Source organism: Cibotium barometz, chromosome 31, assembly GCF_041138505.1.
Source record: "Cibotium barometz isolate CiBa-2024 chromosome 31, ASM4113850v1, whole genome shotgun sequence".
In the NCBI taxonomy this organism is placed as follows: domain Eukaryota; kingdom Viridiplantae; phylum Streptophyta; class Polypodiopsida; order Cyatheales; family Cibotiaceae; genus Cibotium; species Cibotium barometz.
This window is the reverse complement of record NC_141076.1, coordinates 11,843,307-11,868,328: the sequence shown is the minus strand read 5'-3', so window position 1 is coordinate 11,868,328 and position 25,022 is coordinate 11,843,307. Positions and strand designations below refer to the sequence as shown.

At 40.0% G+C, this 25,022-nt stretch overlaps 1 protein-coding gene across 1 annotated transcript in view; it reads left to right on the top strand.

The window, feature by feature from the left end:
* Window positions 1-22,785, top strand: part of LOC147620520 (putative LRR receptor-like serine/threonine-protein kinase At1g05700) — a 117,108-nt gene extending 94,323 nt beyond the window's left edge. The window contains exons 10-14 of the mRNA XM_086825327.1: window positions 875-998; window positions 1,117-1,188; window positions 21,587-21,782; window positions 21,938-22,067; window positions 22,169-22,785. Coding sequence (XP_086681453.1) covers window positions 875-998; window positions 1,117-1,188; window positions 21,587-21,782; window positions 21,938-22,067; window positions 22,169-22,450 — 804 coding nt within the window. The 3' untranslated portion in view covers window positions 22,451-22,785. The remainder of the gene's footprint in view (window positions 1-874; window positions 999-1,116; window positions 1,189-21,586; window positions 21,783-21,937; window positions 22,068-22,168) is intronic.
* The last annotated feature ends 2,237 nt before the right edge of the window (window positions 22,786-25,022 follow it).

The window sequence follows — 25,022 nt, the reverse complement described above, 5'->3', positions numbered from 1 at the left end:
TGGGAGGTCGTATCTCCTTAATGGTGGAGGATATAGAAAACATTGTGAAGGCCACTTCTAAAGTAATATTTGAGCTCTACAAATCTTCTCTGAAACTTTTGGGCCAAATTTCATTGTTTTAAGCCTCAAACCTTTCATACAAAATGTAACACAAATGTCCATGCGCAAAACCAATAGAAAACGTTGCTTGGAGCCCTACTTTGGAATGCCACAAGAGCTCTGAGAGATGATATATTTTGTAGAGTTTCAATAAAGAAAAGTTATTCTCGACTAAATTATCTGCAATTCTCTCATGCAATGCTTTCTCCAAATTTTGGATACAAGATCTTTAAGATGATGAATTTTGCAGGGGTTCAACAAAGCAATGTTATTCTTAACTAAATTGTTTGCAATTATCTCATGCAATGTTTTCTCCAAATTTTGGACACAATACTCTATGGTAAAAGAATATTTTTTTACCAAAAAAAATATTGAATCCAAGAGACAGAGATTTAATTCTATAGGACTTCTCTATTGCAAGTTACATAGTTTTAATTCTATAGGACTTCTCCACTACAAGTGTCATGTCAAAAAGGTGTAAAAAATAATGAGGTATCACACACAAAAATAATGAGGTATCACACACAAAAACTAATCATGAATTCTGTGCTAAAGACTTCACCTCTCCTACTCTCCTTATCTATCCTTGATAAAGTAATTTTTAGATTCTCATCTTTTTTTCCACTGCCAAACTATTTTCCATCTACCTTTACTTTATTGTTTTCAAGGAATACTTAACTTTTTTTTTAAAAGGTTCTCTTAAGGAATGGTAATGCTTTTGAAATAATAGAACTCTTAATGATTTGAAATACTTATAGCTCTTTTCATGATGCAGGTTGCGATTCTTTCCAGAGTTCGACATAGAAATCTTGTATCTCTTCTGGGTTATTGCATGGAGAATACATACATGCTCGTTTATGAGTATATCTCAAAAGGAAACCTTCGAGATCTTATTTATGGTATATGTCTTTTATTGTTGAGAACATTATTTTAAGATTTAAGGGTCACTAAAATTGGCATGGTTTTCTTGGTCGATATAAAGATTTTCTAAGAATTCACTTGATGAAATTTTTATAGGCAAAGTTGAATCTACAAATAAACCTCTACCATGGAAAACAAGATTAGAAATAGCTTTGGATGCATCTCAAGGTATATTCTACTCTTGTAATGATTTCTCACAAAAGAATGAATATAATCGTTTAGGAAAAACATTTACTAGCAAGAAGGATTTTTTAAAGAAAATTTTATGATTTGATGAAGTAAGTTTGACTCATGTATATAAGTAAACAATGGATTATCCTTTGTGTGTGGAATCCCTACTTTTAAATGACCTTGAATAAATTTTTTCCCCAAACGCACCTTGTTTTTTTTTTAAAATATTTGGAATTTACACCTTGGGTAGTAAGTTGTAAAATTTATATGCACTATCATGAATTGTTTGCACAAGTATATGGCAATGTTAATAAAATGGATGTCTTGTCCAATCACTATTTCAAAGTGAATTATGGAATTTTTTGTAACTGAATAGTGTTATGCTCTAAAGTGAATTGTTTAGGAGTACCTTCATCTCCTCCCACTTAGTTAATCACTAGTATAGGTAATAGAATTGTTCTTCCTCAAGGTTACCTTATTGAAAGGCCCCAAAAGTTATAGTTCCCAATTCATAAATGATAGACTTGCTATTCCTCAGGGTTACATATTAGAAGGCCGCATAAAGTCTAAATGTATTTAGGGATTTTTCTTCCTTTGGGATTACATATTAGAAGGCCTCATAAATTCTTATTCCCACTTCATAAATAGCCACTCCATAAAAAGTCCCCATAAAGGCTAAATGGATTTAGGGCTTAGATTTGGTTTGTCATCATCATGTCTCTCAGCATGAAACATTGATCACATTAGATACAAAACTCCAAGGTATGCTTATGTAGCATGCTCCACTAGAGTACCTTCCAAAGTACTACAAGTAACATTTTGAGGTGTGATATTTTCCTCTTACAACTCCAAAGTTTCTTGGATAACCACCACATCAATGTCTGTAGTGTTGGAAATAGGGTTGCAAGAATGCGTACACGTGCACACACACACACACTGGAGAAGCTCAAGAGAGCACACAATAAGATGATAGATATATAATGAATGTGTTTTGTACAAAGATCATAAGTATACCCCAAGATGGGTGTATACTAGCATGGGGGAGAAAACCTCCTAAAGAGGGAAAACCTAACTAGCCCTAGTGTATTCACAGACATCACTTCCAAATATGGCTACAAATCTCCCTTAGGAGTGATGATGTGAATGTGAGCTAGCATTAGAAGTATAGAGTTGTGCCAGGATCTTTGTACTATGATAGGGAGCCCAAACTATTCCGCAAAGGGAAATAAGTTTAAAGCTTTGCGAAATGCTTCAAACTTCTCTCATGGGAGAGCCTTCGTTAATAAATTTGCGTTGTCCTATGTTGGCACATAAACCAAGAATATTTCCCTTGCAGAGCATCTCTCATTGAAATAATGATAGTGCACCTCAATGTGCTTTATGCGAGCATGAAAAACTAGATTCTTCACAACTACCACAACTCTCTGACTGTTAGTGAAGATGGTAGATGAGGAGTTGCCAATATCCAAATCAGAAAATAAGGCACCTGAGCTAAACACTCTCAACTATAATTGTAAATGCTACCCTATACTCATCTTCACCACTAGAAGGAGCCACAGTGGGGGGTTACTTCTTTCTGAGCCATGATATACATGAATCACCAAGGAGAAAGCAAAACCCACTCGTGTGTCATAACCTTCAACCCAATCTGAGTTTGTAAATGCATGCAGCTCTATGATTTAACCCCCTTGGGATAAAATAAGCCAAAATGCTTGGTGCCCTTTAGGTAACACAACACCCTGTCAATGCTTTGTGCCTGGGCTATGCATAAATTTGCTCAATATTGAGACCAAATAATGAATGTCAAGCCTAATGTTACACAAAAAGATAAGGCATCCAACAACTTCTTGATACAAGCCACCATCAAGAGAATCACCTGTATCTTCAAGACGTAGTCATAGACCTGGCTCCATAGGTGTAGCCATAGGTTTATAGTCTTCAAGATTAAACCTTTTAAAAAATGCATCTATGTATTAAATTTTCCTCTGAAACATAACAATTCCATCATTATGCTACCAAAACTCAATGCCCAAACAATAGTGATATGGTCTAAGATCTGGCATCTCAAAAGACTCCTCCAAATTAGCTATAAAACCTGAAATATGATCATCATTAGGGCCCATGAGAATCATGTCATTAGCCTATAATGTGATGACCAATAAAACATCCTTATTACTCTTAGTATAGAGGGCATTGTCAGTTGGGCTATTGGAGAAACCCTACGCAACCAAGTATGCATGTATCTTTTCATACCATGCTCTCGGAGCTTGCTTAAGACCATATAAAGCTTTCTTCAATCTGCATACTTTTTATTCTTTAGTTTTATGAACAAAACCACAAGGTTGAGATACATAGACCTCATCATGAAAATATCCATTCAAGAAAGCAGTTTTGATATCCAACGGAGGTACATTCTAACCTTTATGTTATGTAAATGCAATGATAGTCCACATGGTAGTCATACAACATGTGGGTGCAAATGTTTCACCATAGTCAATGCCTTTCTCTTGTGCAAAACCCTTTGTAACAAGCCTGGCTTTGTATCACTCAACACTTCCATTCACTTTATGTTTCAGCTTAAAAATCCATTTTGTACCAATCACCTTCTTGCCAAGAGGTAAGTCTACCAAATCCCATGTATCAATTTTGAGTATCAAATCATACTTAGATTTCATAGCACTCATCCAATTTTTAGATTCCTTTGTTCCCCTTCATCACATAAACTAGCAATAAGAGAATAGCATGTGTCAACAAGAGATGTATGATGAGAGCCTACACGTGTTCTTCTAGGCAAAGGAGTGTCCAATTTGCTGTCACGTAGTGTTTTATCTAGCCAATTTGGCATACTTTTAGACTCCTTCCCTTTTTTCCTCATCAACTGGGTTGATAGGGTTTTATATGTGGCAAAGGGGATATGATCCATGAGAATTCTCACTTCAACCCCAAGGGAAGAAAACTAATACATTGAAAATGATTAGGGATCCTAGGAAAACATAAGATCTTGCATGGGTAGTTGTGATTTGGTAACTTGTTGCTGTTATAGAACTATTGCATGGTAGTTAGCTGACAAGATTGGGTAGAGTAGGTGAGAATATGCATGGAGATAGAGTAGATTTATGAATGAATAAGAGGGGGGTGTAAGTAAGTTTGGATGAAGAGAGAGAGATAAATATAGAGAAGATTGTGGAAGATTTTATGAGTGGAAGAAGTTCTTGCTAAGAGAGCTAGTGTTTGGACGTGAAGATTTTGGAGAAGCTGGTTGGTTATCAATAGGCTTGCTCTGTGTTGAAGGCAACATGTAATTGTTGAGAATACTTGATTTGCCTAGAGCAGGGGATTTGAAGAGAGGTTGAGAGTTCTCCGTTGGTGTCTGTGTCCCAGAATCTCACTGAGTGCAATACTATTGAAACTTGGGCAGCCAGATTAAGGATTTCTCAAGCATCTCCCAATTGTATCATCCAATTGAAGAGAGGTTGAGAGTTCTCCGTTGGTGACTGTGTCCCAGAATCTCACTGAGTGCAATACTATTGAAACTTGGGCAGCCAGATTAAGGATTTCTCAAGCATCTCCCAATTGTATCATCCAATTGAAGCTTGCAAAGCAGTTGCAAAATATATAGTGTTGATGATCTTATGGAAATTTTAGTATATATGTTTGGATTATTTGTGGCCATTTTTGTTAAAGTTCCTTTTGATTTGTTACTAGTTTCATTCAACTGCTCAAGTCTGAGGGTTTTCTGTGTAGTGCAGAGTCGTCCCAATCTACAAAAAAGGCGAATTAAGTTTTATGGTTTTAAAGAATTCTTCTGTGGTTTTAGGTTCAATTTTGTGTTGCTTGGAGGGAGTTCCTTTGAGGAAAAAGTTGGAGGTGGAGAGTTAACTCTAGTTGAGTTTATGTTGGGCTAGTCAGCCTAGATAGGGATTGATTTTGTGTCAAAGAAATTAGAATAGTCAGCATGTTGTGTAGGGATCTTATTCTGACCTATTTAACTTAAAAGGAAAAGGTTTTGAAGTACAGATCACAATTGTAGGGATTTAATTTTCACCTAAGTTAAAAGGAAGTGGTTTTGAAGTACAACTAACAGTTTTAGGTTTTTTTTAGTACAACTGTCAAAAGGCTTGGTTGTCTTATAGGGTTTCTATGGCAATAGTGTAACACTAGTGGTCTGTTGATTGTTTATGAAGATTGGTTCTAGTTTTATCTAGGTGTTTTAAGGCTTCTGTGTGGTGTTAGCTAACTCCAAAGACAGAGTTTCTATGTCATCCAGGTCAGTTAGGTTAGTTGGGTGGAAACAGTCCATTCAGAGGCAACTATGGGCTTGCTATAGTCATCAGAGAGCTTTGGAGGTAATGTCTTGCTAAGTTGAGAGACATCTAAAGGTTTCTAGTTATCAAAGGAAATTTTTGGGAAGTATCAAAATTATTGTAGACTTTAGAGGCAGACAGCTCTGTGGCAGAATTCAGAAGAAGAGCTCTAATGGTGGAAGATTAAGAGATGGTCAGACAGGGGTCGGCACGACCATCACGAAGGTTGAGGGGGGTGTAGCCACAAGGTCCATGAACACAGGAAGATATTAGAGGACGCTAGAGGATTAATTCAAGACTAGAAAATACATCAGAATTTGGAGACAAGTAACAATAAGAATCTGACTTATCTGTGGTAGTTTGAGTGAGTTAATTATCGCCAGTGGTAAGAGCTAAAGGCAGGTAGCTGGTTCTGAGTGGTTTGAACACTAGGATTTAGAGCTATCTAATGGTGAAGGACACTTTAGGACTTTGTAGAGTAGATTTCTAAATAGGATACAAAGAAAGAACTTTGAAGGTAGAATCTGAGCACTTCTATGTGAGCTAGACATGAGTTTAGTCAACTATGGTCAAGAGATCTGTTAAGTGGTAGATCATATTCATTCTAAGTAGGAGATGACCTTAGATCACAACCTATTAGATTGATTAGGGAGGCTAAGAGGGTATACTGAAGTATCCCATTGGGGAAGCTAAGGACCAATGGATAGTGTCTGGGTGTTCTAAAGCCTTCTATTGTTATTTTTTGTTGGGTTGTGGTGCTTGTGATAGACTCCTCTCATGGTGGTCTACTTCAGATAGAGCTATAAAGGCAATATCTCTTGAAGCCATCATTGTTTTGGTGCCTCCACACAGAGGAGGGCTTTCAAGGCACCATTCAAATTGTTGGTTCCCCTAAGAAGTGCTAGCTGTGGAGATGGTTGTGATGATGTCTTATCATGTGTTTCATGGGCATATTAATGAGGATCCAGAGGAGTTTTTGGCCGGGATTGAGCTGGCAGCTTTTACATATTTGGAAAGGATATAGATGAGGATAGATTGACACTTTTGTCCATGTTATTGAAAGGGGATGCAAAAAGGTGGTTCTAGACTGAGAGGAGTTAGCCACATCAGGGGTAGGCATATGAGGATGTTAAAGGAGCTCTAGTGCAACATTTCAAGAAAGGTGAATCCTCGAATGCTGTTTGTTTGGCAGGATATACAGAAATTGAAGCACGGTTTGTGGAATGTATTTTGTCAATTTGTAGACCGTTTTGAGGATTTGTGGGGTAGATGGAATGCTTCATTGTGGGAGAAGAGCCCCCACCTATACTTCTTAGAAAGGATATGTTCATTCAATCCCTTCATCCTAGTCTGAAGGAGAAGGTTGAGTTAAAAAGATTAAGTACCTTTGATGAAGCTTTAAGGATTGCAAGAGAGAAAGAGTCGAAGCTTTAGAGGCTTAATTAGAAGCAAAAGGAGGTTCCAATTGAGAGTAGACCTCCTATGATTGGAGAGAGGAGGATAGAGGAAGGGAGGATTGCTCCAGTTCCAGTGTCTACTGACCAATTAATGCAAGGTATCAATCAATTAAGCCAACAAATGGAAAATTTACATTTGAGTTTGTTTCAAGGAGGCAAAAATGCCCCTAGGGCAAGAGATAGAGAAGGTATGAGAGGCAGAGGCAGAGGCAGAGGAGGCCCTAACTTGAATGTCCAAGGTTTTAATTATGGAAAGGGGTCATATAACCCCTCAATGTCCTTATCCCCAAGGAAAAGGGAGGAGATGTATATCCTCTGAGGGAGGAAAGGCCATATGTGAGAAGGGAACAGAAGATACCACACCCACTAGGACCTCAAATTTAACCACAACCAACAAATGGGCCCAAACCAATTGAGGTTAATCTGATTGGAAGGGATGACAAAGGAAGAGATGAGGAAGTAAATATGTTAGCCATAAAAGAACCAACATGCAGAAAGTGAAGATGAAGTAGGACCATCCAGAAGGAAGAAGGCGAAGAAGATAGAGGACTAGTTTAAAGAGGAGGGTAAGAAAAAGAGAAGATCAAGGAAACATATAGGAATGGAATATTTTCCTCTAGGGGTTTAGGTGGAAGAATATAATTTGATGAAGGATCTCCCGCAGTAGAAGGGTCCTACTTTGTCTTGGCCCCAACTAATATAGATGTGCCGGAAACTCAGAAGAACCAGCAGAAAATTGGTTAATACAAGTATTTCCAAGAAGGAGAAGGAGAAGAAAGCGGGATAGTTGAGTATAGGACCTGTGTTAAAGAAGATAAGGATTATCTTCCTATCATGGATGCTTGGATAAACAAGTTTAAGGTTCGTAAAGTGTACATTGATGGTGGTGCCCAGGTTTGTGTAACAAACTATGGAAGTCTTAAGACTGAAGGTGAGTGCACCTTCAAAATTTAGAGTTAGAATGGCCAATAATGCGAAGGATAGATGTCTAAGAGTTGTGAAGAGGCTGTAGGTGACTATTATTGGGATGGAACCTGAGATAGATTTTCATGTCATGCCAACAAAGGACAAAAGCTTTTCCCCCACACCATCTTGTGGGCCCCAATTGGGCCCACCATGCCCATGTGTTTACATGGATCCCACTTGTCCCACACACATGCTGGAAGCTCTCTCCTCACACCCTCAAGCATAGCCTCTCCACGCGAGCACACATGGGCCACCCCGAGCAATCCCACACACACATGCTTGCCCAAACCCTCATCAAGCTTGTCTCCCATGTGAACAACCCCAAACATGCCACCCTCCATGTAATTGTTAATTCCTTTCCTTTTTTTGGAGAAATTATCATCAACCTGTAGACAAAAGTCAAAACCATCTTTGGATTCTAGTCTTAGGCCTACCTTTTGAAAAATATGTAAGCCAATAAAGGCATGTGAGGATGCGCACTTTGCTACAAGGATACAAGGCTCCAAAAGAGATATTCAAAGGTGGTCTCCACTTCATCAACAATTTCCAACCTTCCATTTATGGAATAAGGCATGCAAAGTCTACCTTACCTTTTTTGTAATAAAGAAACAAAATATTAAAGCTTGGTACTATCTCTAGATTTTCTTTTGCGAAGAAACCCACTATCTCTAGAAACATCCATGAGGATTCACTAAGACTCTACACACCATCTACATATCCTTGGAGAAGCTCATTTTGGAGAATTACTTGGAGATATTTTAGCTCATGTAACCCCAAATCACCTTGGATATCCAAAGTATCTCCATCTATCAAAATATCTTCATTTATCCAAAGTATCCCACCACATGGCAGGCTAAGAGGACACCAAACCTTGTAATAACTCATGATATGAAATAGCTTTGTACTCTTGAAGGCCTATAAAAAGGGTCATAGTCTTGGCACCAACACAAGAGAGAATAGAGATCCATCCATAGGAGCCATTACCCTTCATCTCTATCCATCATCCTTAGGCTATCACTCTAGTCATCCTCTCCATCCTCAAGCCTTGTTATCCTTAGGCTATCACTCTAGTCATCCTCTCCATCCTCAAGCCTTGTTATCCTTAGGCTATCACTCTAGTCATCCTCTCCATCCTCAAGCCTTGTTATCCTTATTCTTGTATCCCTACTTTTCATATCAATAAGATTGTATTGTGGGATTTTCCTATCATCAACAAGTGCATATCCTCTCTCTTTCCCTCTCTCCCTCTCTCTCTCATTTCAATAGAATATTTGTTTTCCATGCTTAAAGTTTATATTGGGTAGAGTGTTAATGTACCCTGTGCATGTGAAGTAAGGAGGAGCAATGAAAGGTGTGGGCTTGCCCCTACTTTCTTCTCCACTAGGCTTGATGTGTCACTAAGAGGGTTGAGGAGGAGCTCCCCTAAGAGTGCGGTCCAGGGCCTTAAGTGTTTTTGTGTGAGTTTTGAGATAGTTTTCCTTTGGAGCCTTTTCCATCACCTTGCGTCCCTCCTCCTTGTGTTTTGTGAGCTCGGGATCTAGGAGAGTGTAAGAGGCCACCCCTCTAGAATCCTCCATCAACGGTTTTTGATTTTCTACAAACAACTTCGACAACCGAATTCACACTATTCTTCATCCGATTCTAGAGTAGTTTTCTCACATCTACTATAGTCGGGTGTGTAGATACATAAGAAAGTATTAACAAAAACTCACCACGCTCGATCTTCTCTACAAGCTACACTTAAGTGACATCGATCTTTACATCTTACGAGTAAAATTTCTACTCACTTTACTCTACATTTATTACATACACCTTGCAGATCTCCATTGTCAGCAACCTTATCAGTAGCCTCCTTGGTTGCATCAAAGGAGCACTGAACACTTTACAAATTGCATGATTACTTATCTAGGTATTATAAAAAATGGAAGAGAGTGATGTATTTTGGATGTTATCTGCATCGAGGTTAAGCTTAACGGTATCAACTACCTCCCATTATGGTCCTGTATGATGCCACATATATTGGTAGCCAAAGGGATATGTAATGTTGTGTTTGGTACTCGGGGGGGTCACTATATGTAAATCCTCTATATCACATGCGTTCAAGGCCTATTTAAAAAGTCCCTTATCTGTGAATTTTTTAGTGAATATAATGTATCCTTTCCTATTCAAATCTGTAATTTTTTTCAAAAATACAATAAATAAATCCCCTCTGTAAATATATTTCTGTAAGTTTTAAATATTTAAAATGTGCTTCTGTTGAACCCACGTGATACTTACATATTTATACGAGTGACCCCCCCCGAGGTTTGGTATTGAGAAACATCCTAGTTCCTTTGATGAACATGCAACAGAAGGCACATTTATAGACACAGACTAGGTTTCACATGATGCATTACCACAACATAGCATACCTCCTACACATGAACAAACAAAGTGGGATGGAAGATATGTGCAAGCACATGCGTTTCTTGCTTTTTCAGTTAAGAGAAGTATCATTCCTCACATTTGGTCATGAAGGATTGCTAAACATGAATGAGATTCACTTGCATCATCGGGATTCACTTGCTAAACATGATTGGGATTCACTTACATCAATGTACTAGGTATGTAATGAAGCACGTGTTATTTATATATACGGAGAGAATTAGAGTCACAACATATGGATGAGAGAGACTCCATGGAAAGTTTCCTTACAAAATCAAGAATTTTGAGGAGAAGTTGGCCAATGTTGATGAAATATATCATGATAGTTCATTGGTTCCTACTATCTTAAATGCATTGTCGGACTCATAACAAGGTTTTTCTTCTACCACCATCAGACTCATGATGAAAGACAATCCAAATTCTTTGAAGTCTGAAGATTTGGTTTTTGTGCTCTTGTAAGAAGAGAAATCTAATAAAAACAGATTTGTCATGCGTACAGGATATCAGGTTTTTGCTTTCAATTAACAAAGAGACAAAGGTAAATCCTTTCCTCAGGGTAGATAGAAGCCGAAATAAGAGTCATCGGGCAAGCCTGTAGACAAGGAAAGCAACAAGCCAAAGAAAAAGGGCAAATGCAACTATTACAAAAAACCTGGTCACTACATTAATGAGTCCTAGAAGAACAAAAAGAAAGACTCAGGTATGGATGGATTAGCATCCACTACATTAATGAGTGCAGGAAACGACTGAAGAAGGAGAAAAAAAGGACTCAAGTATAGATGTATCAACATCAAATGCAAAAAGGAAAGAATTTACAAACTATGCACATGATGACTGGGCTTTCCTTGTGCAATGCAGTTATGACCCTTCTCATAACGATGTATGTATGGTTGTTTATAGATGTACATGTCGGGTATTTTAACAGTGGTGCTAGTAAGCACATTACTTCTCATCATAGTTTGTTCTCATCACTTGAATCTACTTCAGAGGGAAACACTATAATATGTAAAAACAACTCTTCATATCTTGTAAAAGGAAATGGTAAAATTTTTCTCAGTGCTGAAATGGTAAAACAACAATGCTTTCAGATCTATTATATGTACATATATAGTAGTAATGCTTAATACACATCTAGCCTCATCCCACCTGGTTTGCTAATCCACTCTAGTTAAGATGTAGGTCCGACCCCTGACAGTTGTGGGTAGAGGACCAATTGCATCTAGCCTCATCCCATCTGGTTGTAATCAACTGTAGTTAAGATGTAGTCCTGAAAAAAGAAAAGATGCAGGGGAGAAGAGAGCTTGAGCTCTTCCAAGCACACAAACACTCACAAAACCCTAAAAGAGAGCACACAAGGTGAGAGGCTGAAAATCTTCTTCTTCTTCACACAACACTCAACACACCATATACAAAGATAAGAGTACACACCATATGAAAAGGTACTCAACCAAATACATACTAGGGTTCTCTATACTGTAAACCCAACTAAATGAGCTGGCGCTATAACTATGCCAGTCTCTAGAATGGCTGTCACACATAGCCTGTCATCCCACTGGCCGCATATCACCCATGATCTCACCAACCATGCCACTGGTATAAGAGTGGGGCCTATCCCCCAGGCGAGTCATCAGTTTCCACCGCCTCACTAGATGAGCTCGATATCTCAACACTCCCCCCCCTCGAGCTCAACTCCATCTCATGTACACCAAGCGAAGCCCTGAATCTGCGGAGCTTCTCTGTACCCAATGCTTTGGTGAAGATCTAATCCTGTGTGCTGACATAAACAAGGTCAATGTCTCCTGCCAAAACCTTCTCTCTGACAAAATGGTAGTGGACCTCTATATGCTTTGTGCGAGCATGAAAAACTGGGTTCCTCACCAACTATATAGTGCTAATGTAATCACAAAAAATGACAACTTGTCTATCCACTGATAGACCCAAATCTGAACAAGTAGCTTTCTGAACCAAGCTACCTCACATGCTGCCATAGTAGCACCTCTCTACTCGGCCTCTGTACTTAATAGAGCAACCGTAGGCTGCTTCTTGCTGCTCCAAGTCACAGCAGCACTCCCCAAAGAAAACATGAAGCCACTAGTAGATCTTCTATCTAAGATACTACCAGCCCAATCAGTATCTGTGTACCCATGTACACATATCCGTGTCCCAATTTCATAAAATAGTCCACAATGCAAAGTAGACCTCACATACCTCAGTATGCATCTCAATGCATCCAAATGCGGCTTCCGAGGAACCTACATAAATTGACTCACCAACCCAATAGCATAGCTCAAATCTGGCCTAGTGATCGTCATGTAGATCAGGCTTCCTACTATGCACCTATACATAGTAGGATCCTCCAAAATCCCTCCTGAATATGCACTCAACTTGCCATTCTGATCCAATGGCACTAAGATAGGCTTACACCCTGTCATACCATATTCGGACATCATGTCCAAGCCATACTGTCTCTGCAGTAATCCAATACCATGTGGTGACCTAATCACCTCAATGCCCAAGAAATATCTCACCTCCCCCAGATCCTTCATCTCAAACTTCTGTCTAAGCAAGATCTTTACATCAAAGATCTCTGCATCATGATCCCCCATAAAGATTAGGTCATCTACAAAGATGACAACAAGCACAAGCCCTCTATCAGTGTGTCTCACATACAGCAAGAAATCTGCATTGGGTACATGAAAGCCAATAGTGACAACATATTCCCAAATCTTGTCAGACCATGCTCTTGGTGCTTGTTTTAAGCCATACAAGGCTTTCTTCAACCTGCAAACATGCTCAGGGTGACTCACATCCTCATAACTAGGTGGCTACAACATTTACACCTCTTCCCGTGCAAATCCCCATGGAAGAATGCATTCTTTACATCCATCTGATGTAAAGAGACCATTGCTTTGACGCAGCCACTGCTATCACAACTCTCTTTGTTGCCATCTTGGCAAGTGGGCTGAAAGTTTCCTCATAATCAATGCCATATGTCTATGCATATCCTTTGGCTACCAATCTAGCCTTGTACTTGCTTATGCTTCCATCACTGTTATGTTTTACTTTGTACACCCACTTGCATCCAATGGCTTTCTTGCCTTCAAGCAATTGCACTAAATCCCTAGTCTCATTTCCATATAGTGCATCCATCTCCTCATCCATAGCTTTCTCCCAACACACATTTCCAACAACAGCCTCATCAATGCATGTGGGCTCTACAACCTGCACAACTTTTGCCATGTATGCATAGTGATGTGCCACATAACCATCATAGGTAAACCTCTGCAGCACAGGATTCTTCACTCTCCCAGATCTTCACAGCTTTGCACTCATGGCTTCCATAGCCTTCTTTACACTACGTGGTCTCATAGCTCATATCCCAAGATCCTCATCAAGGCTCATCTCTGAGCCACTAGACTCTCCATGAACATGAGAATGCCCTGCAGAAATGTCAAGAATACTAAGGGGCTCAATCACTTTCTCTTTGCCTTTATGTGATGTACTAATCACATTTTCAGGAGTGGTATTATGACGCAGCCTGCCACTCCATGGTCTATAAATTGAACCACTAGATGAGGACTCTCCTGGTCCACTCAAAGACTGTGAATTGCTAACTTGCATTCTGTGCAACCACATTTCCACTCACATCAGCCCCAATAGCTTCTTTTTCAGTAGCATACCAGCAGAGCTGATCTCATAAAAAACAACGTTCATGCTTACCCTCAACTCACGTGTAGCAGGGTTATAACACGTGTATCCCTTTTGCTCAAGGGAATACCCAATAAACACACATTTTTCAGCTTTTGGATCCAGCTTCGTTCTCAGCTCATCTGGCACATGCACATATGCAATGCATCCAAAGACTTTCAAATGAGACAAATCAAGGTTTCTGCCAGTAAAGCTCTCCTCTGGAGTTACATCATGTATGGTTGCAGTTGGAGTCCTGTTCATGATGTAAACTATTGTAGAAACATCCTTAGTCCAATAGCTATGCGGCATATATATTCTTCTCTCCCATCAATGCTCGCGCAATCTCAGCAATGTGCTTGTTTTTTCGCCAGTAACTCCATTTTGCTGCGGAGTGTATCTACATGTAAACTATCTTCGAATACCATTCTTCTTCAAAAATTGAGAGAACTCATTGGAGAAGTACTCTCCCTCTCCATCTGACCTTAGGCACTTTACATATTTCCCTGTTTTCTTTTCAACCATAACTCTGAAATTTTGAAAATGCGTGAACACCTCACCCTTCTCATTCATGAAGTATACCCACACTTTCCTTGTGCGGTCATCAATAAATGTCACATAATACGTGTAGCCTCCCATAGACATGGTCTTCGTAGGACCCCATACATCTGAATGCACAACATCTAGTGCATTTCTGCTCACTATTCTGTCACATGGAAATACATGCTTTGTTTGCTTTCCAAATTGGCATGCTTCACATATTTTTTTCATATCTTCAACTTTAAACTTTGGCAGCCATGTCACAATTCCTTTAGTCTGCATAGACTTTATTCTCTGCACATTCACATGTCCAATTCTTTTATGCCAAATGTCTATGTCTGCAACAATTCCTGAACCATTTGCAAACATCGTAGCACTCACTTCAGGCATGTTTACATTCAATGTAAACATTCTACCCACTTTGTTTTCTTTTACAATCAACTTGCTGTCTTTAAAGTCTAGTATGAATAGACGTCTTGAACGCCTTGTATTGTGGCCCGAGACCACGTAGACAGACTTCCACCTTATCATCATCATCTACTAAAACGTCAATATAGATGCAAGGGATTCCACAATACCCTTTATCTTCACTACATAGTCATTCACAGACATACTCTTTTTCTCCACAATATGAAGTTCATTCTTCAACTATATCTTTCATGCCTTGGTATTTGTTTCATAGAGTTTTACCAAGGTGTCCCACGCCTCCTTGGGGGACTTAGCATCTTGTATGTGCCCAATCATGGTGTCCTGTATACTGATAGAGCCAATACATAACTTTTCTTGCTCCTTGGTTCCAATCGTTGAAGTCTTTCATATCTGGAGCAGTCGGATTGATCTCCGGTATCTCTGCCTCTTCATGCTCACCTTCTATGTAGTCCCAGTAGTAACCCTTTTCCATGAGGAAATTTGTCAACCTGAACCACATGCACAGGGACTTCTGCTAGCCCTCGGAATATCATGTACACTGTGACACTTAATCCCATGCATCTGGATTTGCATTTAATGGCCTCACGTGCATGGTTTCACACCATAGACGTGCCATGGCACGACATCCACCCCCTCTAAACCTGCACATCCTCCGGTATGTGCCAAGTCATCATCAAGATCCACATATATCTGAATGTCATCTTCATACATTAATCAGCAAAAAGAACCTGTCATCTGGCCATCCCCCATGTTTGGAACACTTTAAAGTGTTTCAAACCTAGCTTTGGTATCCATAAATATCAAACAAGTAAAAAAAACAAAGCCTTCCTGATTATCCACCATTGTTCTGCATTCAATCCCCAAATACATTTGTCATGGTTGCCAACAATCCATATACCACGATCAAATACCCATTTGTCATGGTTGCCAACAATCCATATACCACGATCAAATACCCATTTGCATTCCACATGAGCCTGCTCCATTGACTTATAACATATCCTTGGTTCAAATACACATAATGGCATCATAGCAAGCCATTCATCACATTGTGCTCTTTTGCATATTACCTCCTCATCTATCTTCACCACCAATATGCTGTCAAAGCCTTTACATGCTTCACATGCATCTATGCAAACTGGTGCAAGAAAATCAAGGTGTGATGCTACATCAAAATGTCCCGGTCCATCAATAGCATAAACATCAAAAGCATCATCTTTGTCATGTAAACAAAACACATCTCTAGCATCATCAAGAGTGCAAGAAGCCTCATTCATAGATTGTTGGTTACCGATGTTTGCAAATAGAAACTCATCATCATCAAACAGCTGAGCCATCCCAAGATCCTCACTGTCTTGAGCAATAGACTCTTCCACATAAACATTAACTTCACTAAACTGATCCTCTAACAAAACCTTCTTGTCTTGAAAGAGAAACTCCAAACAAAAACCACCATCTGCAAAGCAAACATCCTCTGAAACAACATTCGTATGACTTCCGGTCACATATGCACTATCCTCCATAACATCATTAGCAACATGCATATCATCAACACCTTGAACACTATCAAACAAACATGGTAAAGCATTCATAGAAGCATCATAACCATCATCCATGGCATCTCCTTCGTCATTTTCTCTCTTACGCTTTTCCTCTACCTGTGCCTCATTATTCTGGCATTTTGCAATGTAAGCATGAACAGATTGAGAATCCACTGGTTCATCCCAGCCAGCCTCAAGACGTATACAGTCTCTTGCCTCATGCAAAGCCTGCTTAGACACCTTCTTTGACGCAATTAGCTCCATTGTTGATGGCCAAAAATCTTCATTCTCATAGTCTTCATCCTTCTCAGATTCCTGCTTTGATTGGTTGGCCTTTAACCCGTAGGTTGCTGCCTCAACCATAGAGATGGCATGGCTGGCAGCCATATCTTCAACTAGTTTTTTCATCCCTCCTTTTCCAAAGTTTGTGTTTAACGGAAGACCAATCTCTGTAAGGTGGATTTTTCCATCTTTGAAAAATACAAGTTGGTTTCTGAGGGCTTCCTTATAGCTGGCACAGTCTTTTTTCGCATGTTTTGGGTCATCACACCATATACATCTGAATGTAAACCCTTCTTTGCTTTGAGGCCTTTGCATAGAAGCCTGCCCTAATGGTAGCCCTTTTTCCTCAATCCTGGACATCTTCAGTTTTAGGTCTCGCATGCCCTTAATAAGCTCATCCATCGGCCCTTCTACCTTTGGGATTGCAGCAGCAGGTTTTGGTAGATTCTCAGGGGAAACAGTTATAGGAGTTTGCCGAGCTCATCACCATTTTATCCCTCCTTCGCTGCCGCTTTGCTAGCATGGTGACCGCATCCTCGACATCATTCCAATCATCCTTCAGCCCATGCTCTGTATCCTTATCCTCAAGGAGAATTTCCAGTTTCTCTTGGAGATCTTTCCCAGCTGCTTGTAAGAAGAGCTCTGTTTTTTCCCTGTCTAAGGTTGTGCGCTCTATCCTTGACAGCTGGGCATAGCGCTTCTCAAACTCTCTTAGCAACTCTGTGGCAGAAATTCCAATTTTGGGTTTTGTAACCCACTCCAAGAAAGTTCGCTTGGTCACCTGCTCAGAATCCTCCATGAAATAATCATCCTTCAAAGCAAGCTTGAACTCCTCCCAATTTCTGCCACCATGTGCTGCCTGTAATCCTCTTATGCGCTCTCTTATTTCGGGAACACATACCAGCTCAAAGCTTCGAACCATATCCTCCTCAGTCACCCTGTTTAGCTCCATTTCCTTTGTGTAATTGCGCAGGTACTTTGTGATGTCTTTACCATCAAATTGATCCACCTTTTTCACGATTGACTTCAGTGCTTTAGTCATGGAAATTTGCCCCCTCTCAGCCGCTTGCTGCTATTGCATATACATAGTAAACATCTGAAACATTTGCATAACCCCGGGGTCAAAATGAACCCCCTGTCCCTCAGGATTCTCAGCCATAGCTTGCACTCTGTATTTCTCCACTAACTCTCACCCCAGTAGTTTCACGTCGGGTTCACCAAATCTGTCGTGATGTGGGCGGTATCGCTGGGCAAGTGCGAGACTTCTGGCTGTGAGAGTAGCTTCAAATCCCAGCAAGCAAAGTTCAGAAGATATATCTCTTCAAGGGGCATAAGACATCTCCATTTTGGATGACATGTACATGTGCCAATTCACTTCAAAACATCCCCAAATTCAACTTGATGATTGCACATAAGTTATGTGTCAAGAGCATGACCAGTTCCAAGTATAGATCTCCTGACCCTTTATCCAAGTGCCTCATACATAACACAATGTGTAGGCACAACACAATCTTCAAAAGATTCCCATATACATGTGACCATTCACATCACATGTTTCACATAATGTCAACATCACCATTTCAAGATGACTCTTGATCTCAAGAAAACCTACTTTCAGATTTCAACAACTCACAAAGCAAAAGATGGCATATGGCATACATCATCACATGATTTCCAAAACCCAAGAAAACATATAACATTATGACATTAAGACCTCTGCAAGCGATTTCCCTCGCTCATCTACACCCCGACTCCACACTCGCACAGGCGGCTTCCAGTGCCTTCAGCTACTACTGCTGCTCTGCGCCAGTTGAGCTCTCTAGATGGAGATAAGCGTGTAGACCTTGCAAAAAACCATGCTGATAGACGAAGGGATGTGGTCAAGAAACCAGTGATAAAGGACAGCAACGCATACACTACCAAGTTGAAATAGGGAACCATAAAAGCAGTCCTGAGTGTGTTCCTTGTGGGTATGTCAGCTGCACAGTATGCGGAACAACTCCTCAAGGTGAAAACAGATTCTGAGATGTAAACCCAATTCAGAGAAGAAACCCGAAAATTTCATGGCCAGTCAAAGGACTGGTTAAGCACCTAAGTGCTTCTATTCCTTGCATGAAGAAAAATGTGATCTTCTACCATCTGAAACACGATGCCGCAAGCGAAGCCTTCCAACAGCCCTCCCCGGCAAGACCTGCTCCTGCCACCTCTTATCTGTAGAACTCGGTGCTTGTTCTCTAGGCGGCTGTGTCTCTCTCTCTCCAGCGCCTCAGCAAGCCTGTCTTTTCTCTACCTGGTGGTTTCATCTTTAGGTGGCCCTTACTTCACTTCCAGTCTGTCTTTTCTCTACCCGGTGGTTCATCTTTAGGCGGCCCTTACTTCACTTCCAGCCGTCGTCTGCTGAACCCGGGGCCTTTGACGCCAGCTAGTTCTCTGGCGGCTTAACACGAACCCCTGGCCTCCCCTTGCGCTTGTAGCTGCACTCCCCAGCGACTCTTCCTCTGTCACAAGGCTGCTACTGTCTTCCCGTCTGTTCCTGCTTTATCACCAGCCAGCCTTGCTATACAAGGCAACCACCTCTTCCAGCGTTTTTGCCTCTGGCCCCGCCGAATCCCAGCAGGCTCTGCCCACACCAACTAACCCTCACTGTCGCTGCTTCCCAGAGCCCCAGCAGTTCGACCCAAGGCGGTCACCTGTAACTCTGAGGCTGTCTCGCTTAACGCCAGCCACTTCCCCTACTTGCCCAAAACCAAGGCGGCTACCCTTCTCTTGTCTGCCTGTCAGCCCAATCGACAGCCCTTCTGTCCCCAGCCTATCGGTCTCCTCTGCATGAACCTACAGCTGCGCCCTCCACACTTGCGGCTGTTTTCGCTAGGGAGTCCCCCCATTTTTACACGATGGCCACACACCCAAAGGCGTCTCTCTCTGCAGAGTGACCCGGGCCCTCAGCCGTATGCGACCGCACCCCAGCTGCTCCTTCCTCTGCAATGCCTGCTGTTGCGCTCCAGAGCCCCCCCCAAACAAGACAGTCTTTACTCTTTTTAGTCTATCGCTGCACATCACCCGCCGACTTCACACCTTCGCCAGCTTCGCCAACTTTCGAGAATTCCTTCGCTGGCAGCAGCGCTAAGCTCCCACGTGGCTATGCTTTTTTTGCCACATTAATGTATTTTATTATATTTTATTTTAAGCCCAATGTGATGGTCACCATCACTCTCTCCACACCAAAGTTCAAGGCTACCTTGGCCACATTAACCTTAAATGCTCCCATGCTCCACATACTCTTCAAATGCAGCCTTCCAATGCCCACTCATACCTGGGGACGCGTACACATATCAAGCGGCCGAACAGCTGAAACCATCTCCAACCAACCTTGTTCCGGACAGGCCTGCAACAAACCCAAAACAAATCCGTCCACCCTGTACATTTGCCAACACATTCCATAGCCAAACTCTTCACACGCCACGCATTCCATATGTACACAGGCACAGGGACTTCTGCTAGCCCTCGAAATATCATGTACACTGTGACACTTAATCCCATGCATCTGGATTTGCATTTAATGGCCTCACGTGCATGGTTTCACACCATAGACGTGTCGTGGCACGACAACGTATATAAATCCTTGCTTATATTTGAATTACCTAGTGAGAAACTTATGAAAATCATGTTTGTTATTATATAAAATGAGTAGATATTCCACTAAAAGCCTTGTGAGATGTTTAAAAATGCAGGAAGTAGTCTCTTATTCCATAGTAATAAATATGGTTCGAAATTTGTAAACTTTCGTTTAAAACGAAGTGCCTAAAAGGACAGTTGTATATGAGATGAGCTCTCAAAAAATGCACCGACAAAGCATAGCATTGTACAGAACATGTGTGTAAAATTTGGTCCTAGTCTTTGAGTGTTCAATTACCTATGAAAATCCTCAAAGTTAATTTTCTTAAGACAGCTAAATACCTTAGAATTTTCATTAAGACCTAACAATTGGAGTTCTAGTTGATTTTTGTGCCTAAGATGGATTATATTACACCATATATATATATATATATATATATATATATATATATATGGAAAGCAATGAGAAATTGGCTAATTAAAGCCTTTAATCCAAATAATATAGTCCAAACAGCTCTGTATTTTTACGACTATAATTTGGCCTATGAATTCTTATGAAATTGAAAAGCCTGAAGGTAACCAATATGATCTCAAAAAATCCCAATTTTCTTTCACTATGTAACAGATGATATGAAAAAAGGAAACCTTTTATTTTCACTATCCATAGGTTCTAAATAATTCCTTAAAGTTGGTCGATAAACATGACATAAATATATCCACGGAAGGCACTTGTCCATCCTATTACCAAACTAATGCTAATTAAGCATGTCATAAGATGTAAAACCAAAATATTAGAGCCTTTCTAAAACCTCTTAAACGGAAACTTTTATGTGCAGCTACAACGGTACCAAACTAGTGTGAAACATCATGAGAAGAAGAAGACTTTTCTTTCAGATCTAAGAGAGGTGGCAGCTTGCCAAGTATATATAAAGTTAAATAGATTTTTGGTGTGCCTGCACCATACATAGACAAAATTGTGGAGATAAGCGACAATAACCTAACGTTAGTATTCTCACAATAGAGTCTGGAATAGATACACAACCAGTACGAAACACTTTGACTTTTAAATTACTCAGCATTTTGCATCCGTGAAATTTGCATGCGAAGAAGAAAGCTGCTTCATGCTCACGCACACGGTTTCGCATTCCAGGCCTTCAGTATCTGCACGTTGGTTCTGATCCTCCAATCATTCACCGGGACGTGAAGAGCAGCAACATACTTCTCAACGACAAGATGCAGGCAAAGGTGGCTGATTTCGGAATTTCAAAATTGAAAGAAGGGGACAGCACCTTATCTCATGTATCAACTGTAAATGTGGTCGGGACAGTAGGCTATCTTGATCCTGTGTAAGTTTTATCTACCTAGGATTGAGTGGTTTAATCAAATTAAATCATTGATTTATATCTGTTTATTACTTTAATTGTAACCAAGGTGAAACTTAAAGTCTTGTCATATGAATAGTTGGATGATCTTAGAGTTTCTATATAAATAATGCATGCAGGTACCACGCTACGAATCAGCTGACAGATAAGAGCGATGTGTATAGTTTTGGTGTAGTGTTGTTTGAACTGATATGTGGCCGAGCTCCGATCGATGCCTTGAGCAGTCCGCCACAGCATATAGTCAATAGGGTTTGTGCTAAACTCCTTTAATATTCAATGAAGAACTGAGGAATTATTTCTCTGTAACAGCAAAGCCTAAGTTATATGGTGAATGATGCATTTGGGAGCAGGTTGAGCCAGCCATACTGCGAGGTAATGTTGGAGACATTGTGGATCCCGTGTTGATGAACGGGTACAAACTGGAGTCGATGTGGAGGGTGATTGATGTTGCATTAGGATGCGTGGACAGTGATCTGAGCAAGAGGCCCAGCATGAGCGAGGTGGTTCACGTGCTGAGAGAAGCCGTGAAAATCGAGACAGAAGACACATCTCTGTCTGCCGCGGACGTGAGCAGTAGTAGCTCCTCTACATCCTCAGGGAAAGCCCCCACGCCATCCTTCGCTACAATATAGAAAAAACCCTAATTAGGCTCATGCTGGACCCCAAGGTGAACGAAATCTTGCCTCCAGACGTAGCTTACTTACTATACGTACTTCAACACTCCATGCATATGTACAAAGCATAGCCCTAAACATTAGTTTATCATGCTTGCGTCTATTATATTGTTACCCCAACTCCAAAAGCAAGTACTGTATGCGTGTGCTAATAGCTTTTCTCAATATTAGTAAACAAAAGAAAATAGAAAACTAAAGATGTATGTATATTAACGAGAATTTAGTAAAGATACTAGAAATCTCTAGAGTATAGACTTTTTAATTAATCAACCGTGAAGGATCACAAAAGTGACATTTTTTTACTCCATCACCGACAAGAGTAACAAAAACAAAATCTCTTGTGTCTACTTACACAAGAATAGCATCTAACGAACTTCTATGCCAAATAGTATCGATGCAAATATGTATGCCCATTTATATTTAACAAGAAGAAACTATATCGACACGCTCTATGCATTGCATGATTGAGAGTCCTTATAAATCTTGTGTCTAGAAAGGGTCTTTTCCAACTTTTTGGAAACTATCAATTGGAGTAAAATTGTTCTTTTTTGAGGATCATGATTTCAATGTCTTTCAAAAGATTGTCCAATTTCACACAGATTCTGTAATTTTGGATGTTATGTTTCTTATCATCCTCTGTTTTGGAAAGCAATCCATGGAAATTGGTTTTTTTTTAATGAAGTCTTATTCCATTCCTAGTTGCACACAAGAATTTCACCCAGCTATATATACACACCATACGACTCACCACACACACACCCCTAAGTACCATAAGAGGGTACCACCCTTCCAAATATTGGCCACTTTGTAGGGACTGGGACAAGCCATGAGACGAATCCCACAAGTTAGTCGCTCGGCCGATTGGAGTGAACACCCTCCATAGCTTTGGTAGAATTGGGCATCACAAGTTGAGTCACGATCTTTGATGTCCATGGCAACCATCGTTCCTTATCCAGAGCATGAGCTTAAAGAGCAAGCGTTACACATAGTTGTTGCCACAAGATCATTGAGGAGGAGGGCAGAAGTAAGCACCATGCCATAATCGAATGATGACGGGCTAAGGTGTGCAGATGGTAGCCTATGTGCCCACCTGCACTCAAATACATCGTTAGTATAAAATGTCCCGAAGAGGATTTGAACCCAAGACCTGTCGTAGAAAGTCCAAAGTCTTATATACTAGGCTACCGCCTCAAGGATAGAAAATTGGGATTTTCACTTATAACACCATATTGGAGAATTTTTAAAAATCCCAATTGCCATTTTGTAAGAATGTGAAAAAGGGACCATGGTGAATCTTTTTAAGCTTTTTTCAAAACACCCTTATGTGACATATCATAAGAAGGAGCTTAGTTTCTAAATGCCCATTCTCCTACAACTTTTGAGTTTGTATGCTTAAGACACACCAAAAAGTAGATTAGAAAGAAAATTCCCAGTCTTAGGATTTTTCCAAATTCTCCAATATGGTAATTTATTGTTATTATCCTTAAAACAAAGACACTCCAATATGGTCACAATGTAGTGTTATTGTCAAGAGTGAGACCTTCATTGCGTGTACTTACATAAGAATAACAACATTCAATGAATTTTTATGCTAAAGGATATCGATACAAATATATATGCACATTTATATTTAGCAACAAGAAACTAGATGCTAGTGTGCTCTAAGCCTTATTGAGGGGGCCTTATAAATATTTTAACTAGCAAGGGTCTCTTCTATGTTTTTGGATCCTACTACTAAGTATCATGTCCTTCAATACATAAAGCCATAGTACCCATCATATGCTTCATTGCAAACAAATGATCTTCATTCCCATGACCTACATTGCTAGAGGATGCATAGTTACTATAATGAATTTTTTCACCTTGTACATAATTTTTCTATAATGAATTTTGTCATCTTGTAAAAAAAAATTCTTCTTGTAACATTCCCTATCCATATGATGTAAATACCGATTATTATACCGACATAAATACCAACAATAGCAAAAATGTATTTTTCAACGGTTAGAATGGAAAAAATTGGGGCAGTTTGTTCCAACCTATCCCATTTTTCCCACAATACCTAGCTATGTACTTTAATTAAAGATAAAGATGCTAAAAAGATAATTGAATTTACGCATAAGTTATACGTTAAATTTGAAAATTTTGAAAAGCTATAAATATCCGTATTCAAGATTTTGTAACTCATTGGCATTAAGAAACCTCACAAGAAGTATAAAACTCCGCATTGAATTACCATCAAGATTAGAGACCTAAGTTTCATTGTAATCCAATCCCCTTGATATCCTACTTTTGGAATCATATGAGCTAACATTTGAATGTCTTGGGAACTAATGTGTATGTTAAGTCTAATTCAAGATGCCCCTCTCATGCCCTTTATCTTTATATCTTCCAAATCTCAACTCAAAGAACACTAAATGTATGATAAGCTTAGCAAAGAATGAAGTTTAAGTGTATGATATACTAAGAAAACATGTCCTAACTATGATTTCTTACCTCACGTTCCATCTCCTATGATTGATGACCCTGA